Genomic DNA, 24,936 nt, shown 5'->3' with positions numbered 1-24,936 from the left:
TTGGTGGGTGTCGTTTGTGTCTATACTTGTACGCTAAGGGTTCCCTATTGTCTTTGGCATAGGAGGGAAGCAGGCAGGCAGCAGTGATCGGGCTAGCTGGCAAGTGGCTGGCCTGCCGAGTGAGCGGAGAAGTGAGGGAGGATGCAGTTCCCCACTTTTTAAAAACTGGTTTTTAACAGAATGGGATCCAACAATATTCCTGGAAGCTCCAGAGCCTGTCTGGGCAAGCGCCGCTCCATTTAGAGTGGGAAATACAAGCCAAGTAACTTCCTCTTAGATAGCACTTAAATGCTTATGAGCATGGCTGGCACTGGGGGTCCATTTAGCTTGGAGCTCTAAGCAAGAACCTGACCATGTGATATGGACTCCTGAGAGCTTCCTGCCCTCGTTCCAGTGGGAGGGGGGCCATGATACCCAACCCTCAAATTTTTCCAGGATGACAGCATGGCTGTCCTTTCTACCCTTCCTTCTCTCCACAGTTGCTTCATAGTGGCCTGAGAACTGAACCTGTGGCGGTCTTCTGAGAGCTCCGGAGGGGGAGAGAGCCTACCTGTTCCATGCCATGTACTCTGTCCAGGTGTGCCATCTGGAGGACAGTGAGCTACAGCAAGCTAGGGACTCTTTCTTCCAATTCTAGTGCCCATTCCATGGAAATGCATTGTCCCTTCATTTCCAGGTGTGAGGGGGGCCCCAGCAGCAACAGAACCGGATCCTTGTGCCCCTTTGGCTCTGGCAAGCATCAGCCTCTCTTAGGCACTGCCAGACAAAGGAGGGGGAGCAGCAAAAGCTGGACCCATCACAATAGTAGACAGTGGTGTAATATTTAGAAGTCCGTTCCATGTTTTATTATAATTCCAGAATATCAGAATCTGGAGGAGTTCTAGGCCAGTTTTTACTTGTAGTTCTGTGTAGATCGAGAAAGAATCCAGTCAGCCACATTCTCCTTTCTTTTTCTCCTTTTCCTTTTCGAGAGCCAGTTTGGTGTAGTGGTTAAGTGCGTGGAGAGAACCGGGTTTGATTCCCCACTCCTCCACTTGCACCTGGCTGGATGACCTTGGGCAAGCCGTAGCTCTGAAAAGAGCTGTTCTTGAAAAAAGAGCAGTTTCTGTCAGAGTTCTCTCAGCCCCACCTACCTCACAGGGTGTCTGTTGTGCGGAGGGGAAGGGAAATGAGTCTGTAAGCTGCTTTGATACTCCTTTGGGTAGTGAAGGGCGGGGTATAAATCCAATCTCTTCTCTTCTTCTTCTTCGTAAGGTGCAACCTCTGCTTGAATTTTTAGCCTTCTCCTAAGGACTGAGCACTCTACCACACACAGTCTTTATCAAAGACGAAAACAATTTTGGGGGTCAGCTTGTAGCTTCTGTGAACATGTAAAGGGATGTGCCATATCGGTAGTGTGCATGTATGGCTTCCGCAAAGTGGATTAAAGTTTTGTTCTAATTGCGGGGCGATCTAGTGGCAGAAAACAAAGCCGTGTCTATGACAGTCTAAGAGCAGCTGTGTTTGCTCCTCTTTCAGTAGGTGTTGAAATGAGAGGCAAATTGCTGCTCCTGCACTGGAGAAATTCTCTTCTCTTGACTCTCTGAGTACTGGTAGGGGTATCACACATGAGTTGTTAGCTCCTGCATAGATGCTGTCGGGAAATGGTTCCCCCCCCCCCACTTCTCCACAGCAAAGTGGTGCTTTTGTGCACATCCTGGGTTTCCTGTGGCTTTTCTTCATTCTCACTGCTTTGCTACAGTGTTTTTGGAAAGATCCCAACAAAGCTAGGATAGCATCTGTGTGGATCAGAGAGTCCAGAGCTTCCTAGTCCCACTCAACGTTGGTTCCTAGTCTTCTGCAGTGACCATCAGCCCCTGCCACTGGGAGGTTATTTCAAAGGCTTTAAAGGATCAGTGCCAACCTAGCAGTTCGAAAGCAAGAAATTGCAAGTAGATAAATAGGTACCACTTTGGTGGGAAGGTAACAGCGTTCCGTGCACCTTGGTGTTTAGTCATGCCGGCCACATGACCACGGAAACGTCTTTGGACAGCGCTGGCTCTTCGTCTTTGAAACGGAGATGAGCACCGCAACCCTAGAGTCGGATTCGACTGGCTTTCGAGCAAGGGAACCTTTACCTTTTACTAATTGAAAACTATATAATGATACACTGATATGTCCATTACAGATCCCCCCCCCTCCAAACTACCTTGAAAAGTCTCCAGGAGGTGACGGAAGAAATAGCTACTGGGGGCAGGGAAACCCGCCACGTGGAAGCCCTGTTGTGATGGGGAAACCACAGGAAAGGGTTGTCAGGTATAAAATGCGGAAGTCTGTCTTATAGTCATCCCTTGCAAGTAGGGTTGCCAGCCTCCAGCTGGGGCCTGGAATTTTCCATGCATTGCAACTAATCTTCGGACAGCAGAGGCCAGTTCTCTTGGAGGGAAGGGGAACCTCCAGGGGTCATTTCCTGCAGGAGTGCACAGGAGCGGAGCTCCGGCAGTAAAGAGCCCAGGGGGCGGGCACATGCAACAAGCCCCACCCCCTGCTCCCAGCAGCCCTCAGTCAGAGCAAGAAGCAGCCAGGTAAGCTGCAGAGCTCCCCCCAGCCCCCTGGTCCAAAACAGTCCAATGGCACCTTTAAGACCAAGTTTTATTGTGGTACAAGCTCTCCTTCCTCTGCGAGGACAGATCTGCACCCCCCCCCAATAGCTAGCAATCCAAAACAGCCCAGTGGAGCCTGAGCGAAGGGTGTTGCCTTCTGACACACTTCCGGTGATGTCAGGGGGTGTGGCATATGCAAATAAGTTATGCTAATGAGTTATGCTAATGAGCCCCTGCACCTCTTTTTCTACAAAATGACCCCTGGGAACCTCAGAGGGTGGCCTCTGTGGCATCCTATGCTTGCTGAACTCCCTCTTCTCCCCAGGCTCTCTCCTTCTCTCTCCACATCTCCAGGAATTTTCCAAACCAGAGAAAGCAACCCTACCAGTAAATATTGGCAGAAAAATCTTTGGCTGCGATCATACGCACAATTAGACATGACATAGGTGCAAATGCCGGGCGGATTTAAAAGGCGTGATCAGACAGATACATCTGGGAAACGCCCTGCAGCCATCGGCAACCCATTCTGCTCTGCCGCAGAAGCGGAGTTAAAAGACACCAGGGAAAATCTGGTAGTAAACAGGTTGCGATGGGCCACGGATGGACTTTCCCTGTCTGATCACTCCAGCGCACCCTCATGGCGTCGGGATGGTCTAATTAGGCCATCCTGACTCCATGCTGCTGTTTCTCCCCCCCCTTTTGCAGTATGCACATCATCGCACACTCCATAGGGAGCCCTCAGTGCGGAGGTGTAGTTCATCGATTCCTCGTTTAAGCGTATGGGAAACAAAGGGCACAACCACCACCTGGTGGCACAACCCCCCCCCCACTCACCTGATCACACACTGACCAATCTCCCCTGGGGAAAACATCCCCCCCCCCCCCCCGTGTGACCGCACCCTTAAATTGGCTAATGAGGCATGTTGACAGCCTGAAAGAGGGGCAGCAAAACGAGGCAATTTAGCATTTTCCTAAAGCTTCTCTGCCTGGTTCCCTGGGGGTGATTCTTGCTTCTCTGCCTGGTTCCCTGGGGGTGATTCTTGCTTGCTGTAGAGACTGGATGTTCAGAGGCCTGCTTGAAGAGCAGCTACAACTGAAGTAACAGATGTATCTTCCATGGATAGGAAGAACAATAAATGTTACTTTCTTTGAGCTGGAGCATTTCTTATGTGTCGTTAACAGTGTGATCTTAAATAGAGCTACAGCCTTCTGACTCTTTTGAAGGCTTAGGAGGGTGTAACAGTGTTTAGGTTTGCACTGCATGTACGAGAAACCGGTTTTAATAATCTGCTCATCAGCTCTCTTTCTCAGACTTTGATTCCAGCGATTTCTGGCTCTTTCACAACTCCCTGCAGCTTATTTCCTCATGCTTTAGAGGGAACAATGGCCAGATGTTGCAAGAGTAAACAAATGTCTGTCATTGTGCTTGGATGCTGTAAGACAAATGAAAAATAGTCTTCACCCCAGTTCATGCTACATGCTACACATCAGGTCAAAAAGACCCTTCTTACCTTAGTCAGCAGAATGAGGCTGTTTGTGAATAAGTAAACCAAAATAAGCTTTCTGGAATTTAAGCCTAATATCTCTCTCTCTCTCTCTCTTTTTCCTGTGGAGTGTTGATGCAGAGAGATAACCAGGGTACCAAAAGGCAATGATGCTGGTTTATAAGATGCGAGATTCTGAATTCCCTCAGCCCTTGTTCCTGTTTGTTTATTTATACAAACTGACATCAGTTCACAGAGTTTACATAGACCAAGGAATGAAGTCCTTGGCTTCAGAGAGATCCGAATGTAAAACAGAACAGGGAAAACAGTAGAAGGAGGGAAGGGGAAGACAAAAGTCACAGAGGCCAGAGGTGTAACTTGGTTACAGTGGAGAATGAGGATTAAAGGCTTAAACAAAAGACTTTGTGGGGAAAGGTGGGGCTTAACAGGGGTGTTTTAATGCTTGGATCCCTTGCAAACAGTAATCCACCTTGCCAAGCAAGCAAACTTCTTAAGGGCTGTTTTCTCAGACTGCTGAAATAGAAGTGGGGAACATTGTTGTTCTGAAATGAAGGCAATCGTAGAGCTCTCAGTGCATTCTGCTCTGCGGCAGATGCTTAACGTACGTCTTTCTGTCTCTCCCTATTCCAACACAATCGTGGTTTGCCAGGTAGACTATATTTAGCACTGAAATGTGGGAACCCAGTGGTGAATCAGGACCAGGCTTGTAATGTGGTTAATTCCATGTGCTTAATTGCACAGTTAGCGCTGAGAGTTGGCCTGGGCCTTTAATTTTGCAGTTGGAAGCTGTGACCATTATGAATAAATGAAGTTATGATATTGGAAGAGTGTGGGAGGGGTCACAGATGGTTTCCTGCATTACTATCACCAGATAGCCTGGGACTGATCCCGGTTTGACTGCCTTCTAAGTGAGCACCAAGACAGTTTGCTGGGAATAGATAGGAAGACGGCGGAAAGCTGGTGAGAGGACAATTCAGGCGACTTTCCAGATGATTGTTATGGTGTGCAATAGACCCGCAGGCTTTCCCTTCCTTTTGACGGGGTCCAAATATCTATCTCCCCAGCTGGTGTGTCTGTTTCAGAGAAACCTTGTTTTTTTTGGTATATAAATGGCAGTGTTTTGATATGAGACAAAGCAGTGTAATTTTAGATATGTTCAGCTGTAATAGTTGAAATCCCTGCATTTAATGGGTATGGTATGCATAAATACGTTGGTTCTTATAGTGTACAGAAAATAGCCTTGGGATTATCTGTCTATGAAAGTTAATGTTCAACACTGAAGACTTGCTGGTGTCTGGCAATAATTCTTGCTGAGGGCAGGATGTTGCTGAAGTGGAGGGTCTGGGGAGGAGGAGAGCACCAGTATGGCCTCAGTGCACAACTGTGCTGACTCAAGAGTGCTTGAATTAATATGCACATCATATTTTGCCATGATAAAGGCAGTAGACATCTTACTTTAACTGAATTATGTGCCTAAAATGTCAGCAGGTTCACCCAAAATGTGTGTGTTCCTGGCAGTATATGTACCTTGAATTGATATCTTGAAATGATGCTATTAGATTTTTTTCTCCCCTGAATATGCTGGCACTGTATTATTAATTTTTAAAAAGTCGGTAGTATTTTTGTGTGTGTAAAGCTAAGTGTATACCAGGTGGTCAAGAATACAGAACAAAGGGGGCAGAGTGGAGATAGCTGTGTGGTCTACAGAAACATCCCTGAAGCAAAAGTCATTCCCTTTCTTAGGCCCAACCAACATATCACGCAACAGCATGAGAGTTTTCTAGTGCTCTAGGACTCTTCATCCAACTAGATCTTTGGTGCAGGTTGTGGATAAGAAGACAGGGGAAGGTGACAGGATGGTGTAGGCATGGAGGGAACTTTCCACTTTTATTTATTTTAGAGATGGTGGACCTCAGGTGGTGGAAAGTGGCTTTCTCAAGGTTACACAATGGGTCTCTGGCAGAGATGGAATCTGAACCCAGATCTCTCAGATGCAGGTCTTCATTGGCACTGCCCTGATTTAACAAGTGGATCTATATGTTAAAAGGGCACGGTTGGCTGTTCTTGAGGAGCTTGTGGGGCATGTTGTCTTAGGTATGTTTGGTAAAAGCTTTTTAGAACTTGGGTCAAGACCAGTAGCTTGAATGGCTGGGGGATATTGTGTCAACTGTGGTGTGCTGACGGGATATGTTGAATGCCTCTCGCCTAGCAGAAGGCAAAACATTACATTCTGTGCTGGCTGCAGTTTCTCGGCAGTCATCAAAAAACGCCTTGCACAGAACAAATTGCAACTATCCAGGAGATTTTAGATGCTAGCCTTGTGAGCTGCTGGAATTCAGTGCAATTTTTGGAGCCACTGCAAATGTAACTAAGGGAAAAGCAAGTCAGCTTGGTTGGTAGTGTGCTAATACATCATAACCATAGAAGCAAGAAGAACAATAGAAAAAGGCTGGGAAGAAATATGGGGGAAGGACAAAATGGTTTTAGAATTTTGGCAGTAGAAGTATTGGAGCAGCAAATCCCTAGAAAATGCAACAGGTTGATAGTCATTTTTAAAATAAGTATACGAGGGATGCAGTGCGGAACAGCAGTCTACTTCCTGGTCTGTTAAAAATGGACAACATTGGTTTTTGAACATACAGAAAGGAATTCTCATCTTTTCTAGGAATGGGTTATGCATCATTGGATACAAGGACTGCTTTCGGCCATCACAAACAAACCTCAACGTTTTGGGTCTCAGTCCCTCTCTCCACGCATAGCACCGGAATTGCAAGCCTGGAAAAAGGCAATCTGTTGCAGTGTCCAGATTGGATGCTTTAATAAATCGTAGTTTGTTCCCTGAATGCTAGTCTGTAAGTACCACAGTTTGTTAAAGCATCTAATTGGGATGTAGCAATGATGTAGGTGTGCACTTTAGTGAAGACTTCGTAGTTTGCAGTTTGGTCTCCCCTTCCCTCTGTGTGTGTGTGTGTGTAGGAACCAGGGAACACATGAGCCTGAGAACTCATTCTGGTGACAGACAAAATCTTGGTTTGTTTGGGATGCCTGTGAGCCTGCAGTGCGGGTCTGAGTTTCCTAGGCCATAATAGAACCAGTAGTGAAACTTTTGGCTAACGTTGAAGGGTTTTGTTGTTGTTGTTGAATGCACTGTACTGAGCACATTTCAATAACTTGGAGTCTCTTTCGTCCGCTGTTCGGTAATAGTGGTTGTAATTCTACTTTAATACAGTATAATGATATGTTTTGCTTTTTATAGACAAATACCTAGTGCGTATTATTGTTGGTGGCTTATGTTTGTGCTTTTCTCTTTCTCTCTTCCAGCATCCTCCTCTTGGTATGTTTAGTGATTCCTATGTGGACTGATTTTCAGTTGAAATCATGTAAATCAGAAAATCCCCCCCCATCCTTAATTTAAGTGGTTCCAGCCATGAAAACAATACTCATTAAAGGAAGATGCCTGGATGCTCTTGGAAAAGCACATCTGTTCCTAACACTTATGCATGCCCTTCCGTTGCCTGCCCTACCAAACATTATATATCCTTGACATCCAGTAAGAATGTATAAGACATATTTGAAAAATGCAGCATCTTAAGAGTGTGCAAAGCTGTTATAATATTTTATGAATAGATATTGGCTCATGCATCACTATGGTACTTGGCCAGAGTATTGGAAAAGGAATGCCACAGTTAACATAAATTCTGTGGATTATCAGTGATTGTTATGGAAGGAAGGATTTGTCAGACAAATTTAAGGGAGGTAGAAGATCGCTTTCCATTAGCTCAGTACTACTGGAAGCACAGGCAGATTTATTTCTCTCTCAGAGAAGCTAAGGCTCTGACCTTTTAAGAAACATGGGTATTGTCACAGGAACTTGCATCTGGAAGATGTCACTGTCTCTGTTTACCATAGTATTCTTGCTAGGTCGAAAAATAAAAGGATGCTACTGAAAGCTGTTATCTTTTGAGATTTCAGCACAGTTGCAAGTTCCTGAGATAAGGGAACTTGCTTATGTCTATAGTACTCTAATATATTGCTTTTAATGTTGCCAGCCTCCAGGTGGGGCCTGGAGATCTCCTGCTTTTGCAACTGATCTCCAGCTAACAGAGATCAGCTCCGCTGGAGAAAATGGCTGCTTTGGAGGGTGGACTCTATGGCATCATACCCTGCTAAGGCTCCTCCTCTTCCCCAAACCTCTCCCTCTCCCGGGGTCACCCCAAAGTCTCCTGGTATTTTCCAGCCCAGACCTGGCAACCCTAGTTGTTTTGGAAGTGCTTGGTTAAAACTGAAAAGGCACCCTTGCAAGGAAATAGAGCTGCCCTGGGGTGGTGGGGGGGGAGGCAACTGGGACAGTTTGCTCTGGGCTCACAAATCAAAGCGTCTCCCTGTCTTGGCTGCTGAATATACTGCTGGCCCCAGGCCTACTGCTTTGCCCACCGTAATTCTTTGGATGTTTTCTAAAGAGCTCTGGCATCTGACACCCCCCCTCCCCAGCTTGGGTTCTTGTGGGTGGGTAGGGTAGGCTCCCAACATCACACCTGCCCTAGGCCCCGCAAATCCTCTGGGCAGCCTGGCAAGGAAATGGCAATTGCAAACGTTAGTCGTCTGTGTACAGTGTTTATGGAGTTCTTCATATGCTTACTGATCCATACCCATGCTGACTTTTGTTCAAAAGGTGGGTGAACTGCAATAGGCAAAATGTTTAAAGGACTTCTTGTGCTTTCTAAGAGACTTGAGAACAGACGTGAGACTGAGGAGTGGGGAATATTGGGTATTATCCTAACATACGGTGAGAGCCAGTTTGGTGTAGTGGTTAAGAGCGCAGACTCTAATCTGGGAGGACCGGGTTTGATTCCCCCACTCCTCCACATGCAGCTGCTGGTGTGCGACCCTGCGTCAGTCATAAGTTCTCTCAGAGCTGTTCTTTCAAGGGCAGTCCTCAGAAGAGGTCTCTCAGCCCCACCTACCTCACAGAGTGTCTGTTGTGGGGAAGGGAATAGAAAGGAGGTTGTAAGCCACTCTGAAGAGCGGGGTATAAATCCAATCTCTTTTCTCTTCTTCTCTTCTTCAGTTTTGAAGGTGGAGCACTTTTAGGAATATCAGGTGTGTGGATCTTATTTATTAATTACAGAGGAATTTACTTTCCTGTAGGAACACAGTACGACTAGGCCCAGTAGGCAGACTAAGTCAGTTTACTTGGCCTGCTCTGTGAAACCAGAGGACCTCTATTCTTGTGCAGGCAAATCCCCATGACCATTATTACTACCTTTTGTGCACGGAGTGACTGGAGCTGTGGTATTTTTATATATTGCTTGCTTTCTTATAGTGCATGCGTGCTGAACAATGACACGGCAACCCATTTTGATCAACGTGCAGAGCCAGTTTTCTGCCCAAGAAATTGAGGTGAGCTCTGTGATTCTGGACCTACACAGCAGCCAGCTGGGTCCAAGGCAAGTTTCTGAAGCACTGGGAATGCGACTGGTTGCCCTTGATGCGTCTGGCCAAGCACGATCTCTGTCTTATACCCTTCCTGTTTGCTTGCACAATTCATGTGTTTATTATGGCTCTTAGGCAAAAAGGTTGCCTATCCTTGAGAGTGAAACACCTTTGCTTATTCACACAGTTATAAGCTGCAAGATGTTTTTCGTCACTTGCTTAACTTTTCTGTATTGCTTTCCGTTTGATGTATGAGAAACTGAGTATGTGACTTTGCTGTTGAATTCCTGACTGTACTGGAAAGGGAGCCTAGTCTCATGAGTCAATTTCGGGAATTACAGTTATACGTACCAGGAACCTACCAACTGCATGTGATGGGAATGTGTGCCATTGCAGTGTGCATGGTCACCATATCGTGTGACCAGGGGTAATGCACATTTGCCATGCACTTACATCATTAAGTATCCATGAACCTTGACAAATATGGTAGTCAGTTGCCACGTAATGTGCATAGTAAACATGCACATTGCCCCTGTTCATACAAAATAGTGACTGCACATATTGCAATATTGTGTGCTTCCTTTACATGTGGTTGGTAGGCCCTCTGCATGCATGACTGTAATGTTTGAAAAGGGCTTTTTACACCTACCAGTCTGTTCTCAGTCCTACGTTGGCTTTAATTTTCATCATGATAAAATATCTGCTTGCTTGTTAGGGGCTGTAAAATTAATGTTAAGTTGTATTGAAACATGGCTCCTAAGTAGGGTAGCCATTTCCTTTGCTGCCAGGACCCACCCTCTGCTGCTGATCAGCTGGCCAGCAGGGTGACTTACCAGAAAAAAGAGGAAGGCCCAGGTGACATGGCCAGCAGTGTCACTTCTGACATACACAGAAAGTGACATCAGCACACTAGCGATATTCAGTCAATTATTATTTGGATAAAACTCAATGGTAGATGCTATTTTTACTATAGAGTTTTTGCTCAAATACCAGAGTGTCACTGTGACATTGCAGTTTGATGACATCACTTCCTGTGCTCACCGGAAGTGACATGGCCACATAACTAAGAACTCTAGAATCAAATTACCTTTAAAAAAATAATTTATCCTTTAAATATCTGTGTCTGTTAGTGGAAAATCCCTGGAATTGCCTGCAAAATATGAGCCTTTCCAGCATAATCTGGTAGTTATAAAATAACACGATGGAACTGGAAAATATATTTGGGCCTATTTTCTTGAACTCCAAGCAATAAAAAGACACAGACCTTAATGTTGTATTCTACACTGTTCGACACTGGGCTAAATTTGTACTTATTTTTACACTAATGGCTGCCATTTGTGAGTTAACAGCTGAGTAATGAGGAAATGTACTCTAGGTGAACATCATTAAGTCAAAATGTGAAACAATGATTGAATAGATAAAAATGTAGGCTAAAGAATTTTCGATATGGGTGAAGTGTGATTGGTAAATGGTACTTCTGTGGTCAGTGGCAATATGCCTCTGAATACCAGTGCTTGTGGGGGGGAAGTCAACAACTGGGGGTGGTCCTGCATCCCCTGCCCTGCTTGTGGATCTTCGGGGCATCTCCTTGCCCACTGTACAGAATAGGATGCAGGACTAGCTGGGCCATGGATCAGATACTGCTTGCTGCCCTTATGGGGTTGTTAGACCAATGGAGAAGTGAAAGCTAAAATGGACTCCTCCCCACTCCTTTCTTACTCCCAACCTTCTTGCATCCTTGAGACTAATGTGGGGTTGTGATAGGATTTAGGCTTGGGGTGTGACTGCTGCCACATCTGACAGTGGTGGGACAAGTATCTACAACTTCAGCAAGGTTCATGCCAATCTACCAGGGAGAAATAACACATGAGTGCCTGGGTACTGTGCAAGAATCCCCATTGCTTCCCAGACAATGGCAACCACACCATACACGTTTCCTCCTTCCCTTTTAATGTCTGCTGAGCCCCTGGCATGGGAACCTGCTGGAAACCTGTAATGGCTGTCACTAAAAAGGTAAAGGTAAAGGTTCCCTTGTTCGAAAGCCAGTCGAATCTGACTCTAGGGTTGCGGTGCTCATCTCCGCTTCAAAGCCGAAGAGTCCAAAGACGTTTCCGTGGTCATGTGGCCGGCATGACTAAACACCAAGGTGCACGGAACGCTGTTACCTTCCCACTGAAGTGGTACCTATTTATCTACTTGCAATTTCTTGCTTTCGAACTGCTAGGTTGGCAGGAGCTGGAACTAGAGATGGGAACTGTCAGTACTTTGCCTTTATTTAAAGAATCAGTGGGGGTGACAGGTATCACGTTCCTACCTGGGGTGAGCTAGTGTGCTGTGGCAGTATTTTGATCTTCTTTCCCTGTTATCTCATGACCTCCTACCAATTTGAAAAAAGGGGGGGGGGAAATCCTTCTAAGGAAAAGGAGAACTTTGCTTGAAGTGGCACAAAAGGTGTTAAGCATATATTTTAAATTGTAGATGGATTTGTGGGACTCTAGTTCAGACTGAAATTTATTTCCACTAGCTGGCAAAATTAGGAAAAGTGTGTAAATCACTTAAAGGTAAAGGTTTCCCTTGCTCGAAAGCCAGTCGAATCCGACTCTAGGGGGCGGTGCTCATCTCCGTTTCCAAGCCAAATAGCCAGCATTGTCCAAAGACTTTTTTGTGGTCATGTGCCCAGCATGACTAGACACCTTCCCACCGAAGTGGTACCTATTTATCTACTTGCAATTTCTTGCTTTCGAACTGCTAGATTGGCAGGAGCTGGGCCAGAGCCAGGAGCTCACTCTGTCAACGTGGCACGCAGGTCTCAAACTGCTGAGCTACCAAACTTCTGGTCTGCAGCTCAGCATCTTAACCTCTGAGCTACTTGCCTGAGTGCAAATAACATGGTTTATCAAACTGTTACTTGTGCTCCCCTTAGGGTTGCCAACCTCAAGGTGGTGCCTGGAGACCTCCTGAGATTATAACTGATCTCCAGGTGACAGGTATTTCCAGGTATTTCCCAACACAGAGCCAGCAACCCTAGGTCCCCCACCCCCAAAGGTTCAGAGAGCTGTATTCCATTTGCAAAGTATAAGCTCGTGTTGGTTGATAGGACAAGAGTCTACTGCAGCTTTAGCACACATGCAGTAAATGAGGACCTTCTCTCTCTCTCTCTCTCTCTCTCCCTCTCTCTCTCTCTCTCGTATAATGTTGACGTTATAGAATTGCTTGTTGTGTAGCTAAGCTATATGATAGGCTTAAAAATATAAATGTGACAATTGGACGCTCACATTATATTTGAAATTAATGGTGAGGTTACATGAGACCAGGAACTTATTAAAGCCTCATTGACTGCTGGAAACTAGAATGAAACTGAGCTCCTAGGCATCCCCCACCACAGGGACAGTGACTGGAATGGGGGGAAGCTTTGAGGCACTGTCGAGTGGAGTCCTGTTTGGGATGCAAATCTGTGACATCTGAGTTTGCTAACAACATAAGAACTGACTGAGTCCAAGCTTGGTTACTGCTGCTGGGTCCGAATCAAAATTATGGTCGCCAGCATCTTGAGTATAATGATGCACTTTTGGATATGAGAGGCTAATATGCTATATCAGTATCGGATTTCATGGATTATTTTAGAGATAACAGCATATTTTCATTATGACTTTGTAGAGAGCTCAAATGCCTCCGTGGCGTTTTAATTTCCTAGCATGCTTTATGATGCTTATAGCAAAATAATCCGCTACAGAGTTCTTTGCTATCTTTTCCTTCTTGCTATCTATCCATTTTCTTCAGTCTTGATACAGGTTTTTTGCCATCAAGTCACAACTGATTCACGGCGATCCCGTAGGGTTGTCAAGGCACGAGATGTTCAGAGGTGGTTTGCCATTGCTTTTCTCGGCATCGCAACCCTGGTGTTCCTTGGAGATCTCTCCTGCTTAGCTTCTGAGATCTGACAAGAGTGGGCTAGCCTGGGCCATCCCAGTCAGGGCCTTGCTATAATAAAAAAATAGTGATCAGTGCAGTGTCTCACTATAAGGCTGCAATTTGAAAGACCCCTTATTTATTTTTTTATTTATTTCATTCGATTTCCTATCCCGCTCACCCCCCCCCCCGGGGTTCTGAGCGGCTTACAATTCTAATTAATTAACACAGTCCTAATCTTGGGCCACATGTAGGTAGGGAGGTGAGAAGCCTTACCAGGCACCCTTTCTTCTGTAGCAGATCTTTCTTTGCGAGGGGACAGTCCCGGCGGCGACCCTTCTTTTGCCGCTGGTCTTTGCACTTCCGTCCTTTCCGGCAGACGTAACTCTTTTAGGCCCGGACCACTTCGCGCTTCTGCGCACGCTCTGCAGCGGCCCCTTGGAATCAGCTGGATCTATTTCGAAGTAAATATAATTATGAGTGTTGTGAAAGTAGCAATTCCAGCAGATGCTGATAAATTCCAGCAGATGCTGATAAATGTATTAGTCATCTAGTTTTTCAAACACCAAGGAACGTGTTTTAGCTAAAGCACTCTTTAAAAGGAATTTCATTTCTAATGAATAAGCCCATTTATTGTATTGGCAATTTTCATTAGGCTTCTGCTGTACGTTTTAATTGATAGGAAAAAGGCTGAACCAATTTTATTTGCCAGTTACTTTTGCTAATTAATTACGAATTTCTTACGTTTAGTTTCTGGCATCTGTCTGGATGTATTTGTATGTAGCCTCATTGAAACTGACAAGGCGGCTTGTGCATTCTGTACAGTGTAGCTGTGTGGGGGTTTGTTTGTTTTTTGAAGGTCAGGTTTTTGTAATAGTTGATAGACAATTGCTCTTTGCATCCATATGGCTGTCTGTACATGTTTTGGATGATCCTGCCCTCTAGATGATTTGGAAACATAGTGGGAGGGAGCATATATGACCCCTCATCCACCAAATACAGTGGTGTCCACACCAAATGCAGGGTGCCGATTTTAAAGTGAAACCTTCACTTCTGTAGCGTGGCTTCAGTATAATATAAATGCTTTTTTGGTTTGAATCCACCTATCTTTTAATATCATTAGGACAGGATTGCCAGCTGTGGCTTGGAAAATTCCTGGAGGTTTCGGGGTGGTGCCCGGGGAGGAGGGTGGAGTTTGCGGAAGAAGCTCATCAGAAACAGAATGCTACGAATTCTGCCATCCAAAGCTGCCTTTTCAGAGATCAGAACAGAGTTTGCGTCCAATGGCACTAAAAGCTTATACCTTGAATAAAACTTTTTTGGTCTTAAAGGTGCCACTGGACTCAAACTTTGTTTTGCTGCTTCAAACCAACACGGCTACCCATCTGGATCTGTTTCAGAGATCAGTTCCCCTGGAAGAAGTGTACTCTGGAGAAACTCTGGGAAAACTCCAGGCCCCAGATGGAGGTTGGGAACCCTACATTCTGTTTCAAAGACAGTGAAAATTAAACATGGAACTTGGCTACCATAGTATAGATGTATGCTAAGCTCCATCTCTTTATGCATATTTAGATTAATGTTGTGTTATTTTCATATTAATTTGATTTTTTTCAGACTCTGTAAAGTAAATATTGGTAAAATTAAATTGTACTGCTGTTTCTTGTTTCTCCTTCATTAACAGGTACTTCATGCTAGATTTTGAGACTGGAATTCTACAGTATTTTGTGAATGAACAAAGTAAAAACCAGAAGCCGCGAGGGCTGCTGTCCTTAGCCGGGGCTGTCGTTTCTCTCAGTGACGAAGCTCCAAACATGTTGGTAGTATACTCTGCTAATGGAGAAATGTATAAACTGAGAGGTACAGTAGCCTGTTGCCAATGTTTTAAAGTTTGCCTTTGAACCTTGCCATTCATGCAGCTTCCAGAGTTCAGCTATGTTTCGCTTAACTGTGGGAGACTTTGGATAATGTTAGACTGTACAGAATGGGTAAAATTGTGGTGCAGAGTTTTGGAGGTAGAAATATTTTGGGCCAGAACCAGACAATTTGGTTTACATCAGAAATTGCTTTATTTAAAAATAAATAGCATTATATCCCATGAGCTGAAAAGGGACTTGCCACTGGTATCTCCATGATTCAGGGTTGGGCTGGACCTCTCTCCAACTCTACAGCTTGGGGATAGATTGATGGGGTAGAAGTCACTAGTAATGGCTTATCTGCGATGTAAAAGTCTCCTTTCTCTTCTTCTTTTTCCTTGGCCAGTATAAGTAAGGGAGGGGGGAAATTAAGCTGTTCAATTTGTTTGCTTTATATCTTCAAGGAACGCTTTCCGATTGTTTGAGTCCAATGGCACCTTTAAGACCAACAAAGTTCTATTCAAGGTGTGAACTTTCATGTGCATGCACACTTCATCAGACAAAGTCACACAAAAGCTCACACCTTGAATAAAACTTAGTTGCTCTTGAAGGTGCCATTGGACTCCCAACTTTGTTGTATTGCTTCAGACCAACACGGCTGCCCACCTGGGTCTAGCTTTCTGATTGTGTCAGTGATTGAATGTTAATAGTAAAACAAAGCTTTGTGGTAGACAACTTCTATCAGGTTCCTTCAGGATTGATGCAACCACAGGATTTAGAAAAGCATTTAGTAAGGAATCAATAGCAATTTTGATTTCAGTTTTAAAAAGAATTCTTTTGGCAGGTAGCTTGAAAGCAAGAGCAAAATGCAGTCTTTTCCTGGGCAAGGAATACTGTGGTGGCTGAAAGCCATTTGGGGCCCAAAGAAACAATCTCTCAATACATCTGTGTGCTACTACCTGGAACTAGCTAGGCAAACCCACCAGTTACAGCACTGTGCTTACTAAAAGTTTTAAAATAATTAAAAATAAATAAGGCCAGTGGAAGAATATCTGCTGCCGCAAAACATTTGTACTTAGGGGAAATTTGCAGTGTGACTTGAGGCTGGCCCTATTAATTTGGTGGGGCTTACTCCCAATATGTACACAGGATTGTATCTTCGGCTCAGAGGTCATTTCGGGGGGGATTGCGGGGGATCGCAGTTCCCCGGGGTGAGGTACGGGGGCGGGGCACATGACGAAGCCCCGCCCCCTGCTTCCGGCCACCCCGCTTCCAGCCCTCATTCAGCCAGGAGGAGGCAGGAGAAGAGGGAGGGTAAGTTGCTTCCTCCCTGCCTCTCCCCACCCCTGCCTGCCTGGGGCCAGGGAGGGCCTTCGCGGGGCTTCCTTGCACTCCCGCCGGCCTTGCAGGTCCACCGCCAGGCCCCTCATGGGGCTCAGCAGTGGAGCTGCAAGGTCGCCGCCGGCGGCCAGGACCATTGGGGGCGGGGTGTGTGGCCTTATGACACACTTCCGGTGATGCTAATGAGTTATGCTAATGAGTTCCCCTAGCTCTTTTTCTACAAAATGACCCCTGCTTAGGCTGCAGTCTTACGCACAGAACTTGTGTCTGTGTAAACTTGTGTAGGATTATGTTGCCAGGGAAGAAGGGGAGGCTGGCTGCTACTTAAACTCTGGGTCTTTAGGCTCTCTTTAGGCTCTCTTTCCCCTCTGTGCAGGAGCCGCATATTCTACATAACCCAGTCCCAGACTCTGCAAACTGCCTGTTTTTTGAGGTTCTCCCTCTTGATACCTCTTCCTCCAGAGTCTGCTGTAGTGGAAGACCTCCTAGCCTTGAACCATACTTCCCAGCTGCTGCTCAACAGAGAGATGGGGGAGAAAGAGGGAGGCTGATTTAACCATTAAATTTTGGGTGAATCGTAGAGCGCTGCCCCGACAGGATGATGTCACTTCTGGTTTCATGTTGGAAGTGACATCACATGTCAGTGCTGTAATGAATTGGTGGCCCCCGCTGGGGTGCCAGTGTCACTTGACGACCCTACTCCAGATCCAGAGGAGTCTTTTGTTGCTAGTGCAGGAAGAAATAACCTAGCATTGAGGTTGGTGGGATTAAATGTGTGTAATTGGCTTCACAATCTGGTTCCGGGGAGGTACTAGGCAGAATGAAAAACCCACTGACCACTGGGAAATGCTTTTATAGAAAACTGGTAAACGTTTTGAAGAAATAAAGTGCATCCTTGATAGTTAAATGTTTGGTTATTGTTGCATTACAGATGATCATTATACTATTTAATAGAAATGTTATACTGGTGTAATGTTCTGATTCTGAAGTGGTATGCCATTGTTAGATTCATTCCTTTTTATTTTAAAATTAATACCTTTAGCTTAAAATTAAGGTGCTCAAGACTGAAAAGAGTACCTGCTGAGAAGGTCTATTAATTTAAGTAAGCCTCAGTTTATGCAGTCATCAGAACTGACTGACAAAGGCTTTCTGGAACCCTGCGGCTTGATTTTGTGAGTAGGGATTGTTTGTTTGCTCTCACATAGGGGAAAAAGGCCCTCCCAGCATGCATTGAATTAATTTAATTTGTTTAGTTTACAGGAGAGTAAAAAACTGAACATAAGGTATTTGAAGATATGCCAGCATTCATCCAATTTAAGTATAAATGTCAGTTAACAAAATGAATCAGCAAGCCTATTTCAGTACTGCGAACTTGAAATCCGAGTGTCTTCCAAGCAGCAAACCACATCCATCTTCACACAATTATTTCTGATTTTCTAGACCGCCACTGCAGAGTCATCTCAGATGCTTTAGACAATTACTAAAATGCAGTTCTAGCTACTTCAGCTTGAAATGTTGATCTAACTAGCCTGTCACCTATAGACCGATATGTACAACAGGAATAAAGTGTGCAGGACAATAAATAATGAGGATAGATGTTCTGTTGATCTGCATTATGAAAGTTCAGGGTTTCTGCCCATTTTAATTTATCCACCTTTGAGAAGTATGGTGGGCATCTTAAGACAAACGTTCCACCTACCACTACTTATCATCATGCTGTTTTTCTTCATGTAACAGATTCATGTGGACAAAGCTATACGTCATAGTTCTCGTTATTGTGTGAGAGATACTAATTCTGTGTACTAACTGGGTATATAAAAGTTTAAAGTACCTGTACTTGGAATGGAGCTTTCAGTTTTATTTGGAAGTTTCTAAACTGAATTAAACATAGAGAGTGTTTTATGCCTTCAAAAAGCTGTAATTAGTCAAATTTAAATTACCTAAATTACAGAATATTTCTTTTCTAGCTGGTGATGCAAGAGAGAGACAGTACTGGGTGACTCAGCTCAGATCCTGTGCCAAGTATCACACGGAAGGCAACTCAAAGGTAAGTATAGTACAGGAAATAGCATTCCTTTGTTTCATTTGGGATAAGTAAAAGTCATACTGTGCCTCCTTCCCCTGCAATTATAGAGCTTTTCTATTATTGTCATACTTCTGTAAGCAGCAGAATGATCTTTAGATATCCTATTTGGCATTTTTTTTTTAGATCACAGCAAGATTTGTAGGATTTTCATGAATTGGTAGCTGTTTAGAGAGAGCTGAGCTGATTTAGCGGGAGACAAATAGGGTTTTGGAGTGACTGCAAGTGAAGTTGACTCTGCCGTGTCCTTATTAGAAATATGTTTGAGAGCTTCGTACAGGGCTGGTGACAGCTTGGAGCACCAGATCAGCAAAGAACAGCACATGGGAGGAGGTGATGGATGTGGTGTGCTGGTGTCATTGCCCCTTGGACTAATGCTGCTGCCAAGTGGGCAGAGACAGGCTTCAGTGTACCCCAGGAAACAAGCGGGAGTAGCTGTGTGTGTGGCTATAAAGGAATGGTGCTGCTGTAAAGGAATTATGCTGCTGCCCTGTAAAGGAAAGGGCGATTTCTCCCCAAGGCTTTCCCTCTGTCTGGCGTGCAGCCCTCTTATGAAGCTGGGGGCAGAAAGGTGCCTCTGGTAGCATGCCACCCCCACCCACCCCGGTCTGAAAATCTACCCCCTCACTTGGGGCCTCCCACTAGATCCCCAAACCTTTTTAAAAAACATTTTTTTGAAACCTGCAGTCTGAGGAAGAGGTCTACAGTTTATACACTATGCTGGGTTGTAGGGCTGTTCCGAAAATAAGGTGTCATGTGGATTGTGTTCTGGGAACAGTTGACAGAACGATGGACTAGTGTGCAAATGCAGTAGGGTCATATCCAGCAGAGTAGAACTTGTACAGTAGAGGAAGATGGGGTATAAGTGTGATAAGTGGGCCGACAGCAGCATTCATAGTTGGGAAGTGTAGATGTCTGGAGTTGGCACTTCCACCTCCCACTTACCCCAAGGGATTGCAAGCCCCACCAAAGGAGCACTACACCAGCAAGCCCTGAAGCTGAGGAAGTTGTCTGTCAGGTTGTAGAAGGGCATAGCCTTGATGGAGTCTACTCGGGAGTCAGCCAGCTTGAAGGAGCCTAGCTAACTCTTAGCAGCAGAAGCTAGCCCATCCAAATTTCTACCAGAGGTGACCCTGGCACTGAGACCCAGGGGAGCTCTGATGGGGGACGGGGACAGCAGGCAGCACTGACCTTTTTAGAGGAGGTTGGGCAGGGTGGCCCGCTCTTTAAAGAAGTTCAGGGGGAAGGGCCAGTGAGCTCACTAATCCAAGGCAAGTATCCATTGGCCCAGGGGCCTGTCACTCCCTGTGACTGGGATGAGAAGAGAGGAATGTGGAAACATTTAAAAGAGGTGCTCAGGAGCAGCCAGGGAAGAAGAGCCAGACCAGTTCCCTGGCAGGTGGAAGTAGGTACTTGGCAGAGCAGTGTGGGGAAATGGGATGAAAAGAAACCCCCTCCTCTTTCTCTGTTCTGAAGCTCTATCCTCAGACCCTTGCTGTGACGGACTGCACTTTAAAAGCAGGTTTCACAGTACAGCTAAATCAGAGAACCGAGAGATAAAGAGTTAACAAATTATGATGATGATGATGATGATGATGATGATAATAATAGACTTTTCCCTGGAAGGGAGAGCTTGAGTGACAGGCTGTCCCTCTTCTCTGATTGGCCAGTGACACTGGAGAAAAATATATGATCAGCTGAGTGCTGAGGGGAGTTGTCAGTTTGGGGATTACAGTTTAAGATGGAACCATCCTGAAGGTAGTCAGTTGGTTTCTGACAGAGTGTTGGAGTCAGTGAGTCTGACAAGATAAATCAGACAGGTTCACCTCTAGAGTGAAAGTAAAAGACTCCTTGCCTTAACTGTAGTATTCATAACCTGAGGAAGAATTCATTATAGGAATTCAAAGTCTAAGTGTCAACATAAGCTGAAGTTCGCTTTATCCAGACTCCAGAACTGGGAGAGAGAGTTGACAAGAGTGATTGGGGTAGTGTGTGGAAACTCTCTTTCAAGCTGAAAAGGCACAGGGTTATTTCCTCTGAGGAGAAGATGATTGATCCCTGCCCTCTGAGGGTTTAGCTCTGAGGAGGACCCTAGTCTATTTTAAGGGGAAACTGTTTTAAACACTCAGGAAATAGAAATAAACTGTAATTGAACCATGGAGTGAGTTAGGTTCACAAAGTCAGTGACCAGCTCCGAAGTCAGTGAACTGCCATAGGAAGCTCTGATGAAACATTGTTGCTGTAATTAAAATACTAAGTAAAACACCTCATACAATTAAGAACTAAGACTACCTGAAAATAAGCTATAATAACATAATTTTACCTGCTAAGAGAAGTGAATTCTGTATTATCAACAACTTTTACCTCAGGAATCCCAATTCCTTACTCACCTGTTCAATCCCTGCCTCTTGAATAAACTTGTTCTTTTGTTTTACTGTTAAACCTCTCCAGTACCATTTCAAAAGGGAAATAAAAAGAGGGCTTCTGCTTTTCCACAAGTTCCTTGGGCTGAGCTGAAAGCTAAATTATATTCTGGGACAGAAATTCTTTCAAAAAGTCTATTATCTACATGCTACCAAGGGCTGCTCAGTCACAGCAGGGAACCAAAGAATTTTGGTTGGGAACGTCATGCCAGATTGGAGAGAGTAAAAGAGGTCCGTCATATTTGTCCAACAAAAAACAACCCTGGAGGGTGAGACAGCTTGTGGACTCAGCCCCAGCGGATCCTGACAGCGCTTAAGAACATTTGAAGAAATCTCCCCAGTCTCAAAATGCATAGCATTCTTTTGGTCATAAAACATATGTACAGCACCTGTGTAGCTCAGTCCTTGCATTTGAAATCAATTTCATTGAATTAAAAATATCCCCACCCATTCTTAATCAGGCAGGTTCCTGGAGAGGCAGAATAAAAATCTTCTGAAAAAGATAATTTAAAAAAATTGATCTGTCCCATGGAATTGGGGTAAGTTACAGTACATATAATTACAAGAAAGCTTACATTCTAGCTCATGAGAGACTAAAAGAAAATAAAATTCAAAGTATAATGCACAAAATCTCCACCATCGTTAATACAGATTCCTCATTATTGACCATACAGTCTGGGCATTTTCTGCAGGACAAGAGGATTAGCTACAAAACCTGTAACACGATCTGTTCAATAACTAAATTACTGATCTTCAAGATATGAAGTGCTCTGCTTAAAATAAACAAATATATATTTCTGGGAAATGGAGAGACAGTGCCAGTTTCTGGGCAGAGGTGAAACAAGAAGCTCTTGGGCACTGCATGACAAATGTTTACAGATTTCTCTTGCCCCCCACATTCAGTTCTTGAACTGTGGTAGGATTTCAAATAAATAGATTGAATACCAATAGAGGTCGTTGGATGTTCAGACATGTTGCATTGTCTGTAAGGGTGAAGAGTACCCTGGTTAAATGAGAACACATTTCTTGCGTTGTGTACCCTCTCTCAGCAGTTCAAACAAGAGTCATAAAGCAGTGTAACTAAGATCTTCAGTACATTTGAAGAATATGTCTGCCTATACGGTTCTGGTAACTAACTTAAGCAAAACATGAGTCCAGTGGCACCTTTAAGACCAACAAAGTTTTATTCAAGGTATAAGCTTTCATGTGCAAGCAGACTTCTTCAGATACAATGAAATGGAAATTACCAGTCCATACATACATGGCTACTCAGCTGAATCTAACTTAAGCAAAGTGTACAATTTTCAAATCTTAAATTTCAGCCAATCCTGCTTTCTTCTCTTTCAGGTAGGAGATCCCTCCACACGTTCCAAATGGGCCTCCAGTATTACTAGAGAGCAAGGCACATATTACCCATTCCCATTCCAGTGTTCCTTGAAACCTTTTCCTTCCCATAATCACATCACAACACAACAAACCTTCATTGGCATAATTCCCATAATCAATATCTCCTTCCTCACATTCTACCTGCATCAAAGAGACAGTGGTTACAAAGTCTGAGGTTTTGTCTTGAACCAAGGCGGGCTCCCTTTGAACAGCTGGTGCTCTAAAGCATCATCCTTTGGCAACTGTCCTTAGGCTAAGTAAATTCTTTAGGACTTCTGTGCCAGCAGGGTGGTGATGGTGGTGCTATGTCAACTTGAACCACTGTGAGCCTGAGGGTAAAATGGCTGTTGGTAGACTGTTGTACCTGTTGTAGATTTTCCGGGTTGTATGGCCGTGGTCTTGGCATTTTAAGACCTGATGTTTTGCCAGTAGCTGTGACTGGCATCCTCAGAGGTATAACACAGAAAGATGGAGTACTCTGTGTCAACGTGAGAAGAAAAATGGTAGGCAGGTAATTTATATCTACTCAGGAAGGTGGGGTAGGGCTGAGTCATTATCTTGTAGGAGTTCCGCAGGCTATGAACATGCTAATGGAGGAGCTTTCCTGAGGAGGTTCTTTTGTATATGGATTGTTTTCTGAGGAGGTTTCCTGTTTCCTGAGGAGGTTCTTTTGTATGTGGATTGCCTGTTGAAATTCTAATCTTATCTGTAGTGCTATTGTCAGATGTAGAGCCTTTTGTGTTTTTCAGGACAGGAAACCATGCCTTCAGGCCAGCCTGACTTGCTAACAGTTCTGTGAGGGTTGGGAGCGAAAGCAGCTGGGGGCAGCTGAATTGTAGCTATGGGTAACTTGATAGTAAGGGTTTCTCATTGGGCTGTTTGGCCTCCTCATCTTTCCTTTCCTCAAGGCAGGCAGTTGCCTTGTGGCAATAGGCATGTGTCTTCCTAGGTGGAAGCACTGAGCCGATAAATTCTTCATTTATTTTAAAATGTTTTCACAAAGACTGGATATTTGACAAACAGGAGAGAAGTGAATGTGGGGGAAGCAGAACTGATCAAAAGTTTTAGAACTTCTGGTTCCTGTGAGAATGAGTTCACTTGGCTTTTTTTGTCTCCATCAAGTAGTTGTGGTAGAGTTGTCATTCTCCAGGTGAGGCCTAGAAGACCTCCAAAGGTTACAGCTAATCTCCAGACTACGGAGATCAGTTCCCCTGGAAAGAATGGCTGCTTTGGAGGGTGGGATGTATAGCATTATACCCTGCTGAGGTCCCTCCCCTCCCCAGACCCAGCCCTTCCCAAATCCCACTCCCAATTTTTCAGGAATTCCCCCACCCAGAGTTGGCAGCCCTAAGTTGTGGCCTAGTTTTTTCTTTTTGCCATGTTCTTCAAGAGATCAAAGCTTTTACTACTTTGTATAAGGATGAATTTAGTGTGATTAATGCTGCCGGGTGAAGTATGCCATAAAAGAAAAATGGAATAATCAGCCTCACAGTTTTTTGAAACGACATTGGTGAAGGCATGTCAGAACTGGGTTTTTGTTTTTTTTTTAAATTATCAGCCTTGTATAAACGTCTTGCTTTAAAAATTGGTACAGGTCACCTTTTCAAAAGAACAAGGAAGAAAATGTATTCCTAGTTCTCACTTCTTATGGAGAACAGGGAAAATAAACCTGACCTTTGCGAAAAGCCGTGTAAGGTGAAGGCAGTACATAAAATAAGCAGAATGTCAGGCTGGCTTGAACTTTAAGAGAAAATGTTAATTCGGTTATGATTTGCTGAATACAGAAGGATTATCTGGAATAGTTTAACATTCATCTTCTAAATGATTATGCAACAACGGCACAATACCATTTCATTATTCTTAATGGGATAAGGATTTTAGAAACATAAAAGAGCAAAGTGACTGCAAAGAAATCTTATTAGCCGTTTTCTGGTTCTGCCCAGTAGATTGGCCATCTTGTGAGTCTGTGCAGTGCCACATATTTTTAAGTGCTCACAAATAATAAGCAGTCTTAGTGTGTGCCCCTGAAGGCTCTGTCATTCCCAAGTGTTTGATCTGAGCTTGTTAACCCAAGTGGGATTGCTGTTTATTTATTTTTTATTTATTCACAACATTTATATCCTGCCTTTCTGCCCTTTCAAGGGCTGCCAAGGTGGCTAACAATTTAAAAGATACACAATAAAATACATTATACAACCATTAAAATAAACTTCCTCTCTCAAACATACCTCATTAAAACAACTTTTAAAAGAGTTAAAAACAGAGTTAAAACACACATAAAACAGTCAAGAACATAAAAAGCATAAAACCTTGGTTTGGAGGGAGGGCTCACTGAAAGAATGCCTAACTAAACAAAAAGTCTTCACCCAGTGGTGAATTTAGAGTTGAAGATGGCAACAGAAGGGGACAAACAAATCTTCC

General features: G+C 44.3%; 1 protein-coding gene across 1 annotated transcript in view; it reads left to right on the top strand.

The window, feature by feature from the left end:
- The window catches only part of OSBPL10 (oxysterol binding protein like 10), an 86,329-nt gene that overhangs the window by 9,790 nt on the left and 51,603 nt on the right, over positions 1-24,936 (top strand). The window contains exons 2-3 of the mRNA XM_015418410.1: positions 15,111-15,286; positions 18,591-18,670. Of these exons, the coding sequence (XP_015273896.1) occupies positions 15,111-15,286; positions 18,591-18,670 (256 nt within the window). The remainder of the gene's footprint in view (positions 1-15,110; positions 15,287-18,590; positions 18,671-24,936) is intronic.

This window comes from Gekko japonicus, unplaced genomic scaffold (assembly GCF_001447785.1).
Source record: "Gekko japonicus isolate JY-2015 unplaced genomic scaffold, Gekko_japonicus_V1.1 scaffold106, whole genome shotgun sequence".
Taxonomy (NCBI): domain Eukaryota; kingdom Metazoa; phylum Chordata; class Lepidosauria; order Squamata; family Gekkonidae; genus Gekko; species Gekko japonicus.
The sequence above is the reverse complement of the archived record's forward strand: the minus strand, read 5'-3'. Positions and strand labels throughout refer to the sequence as shown.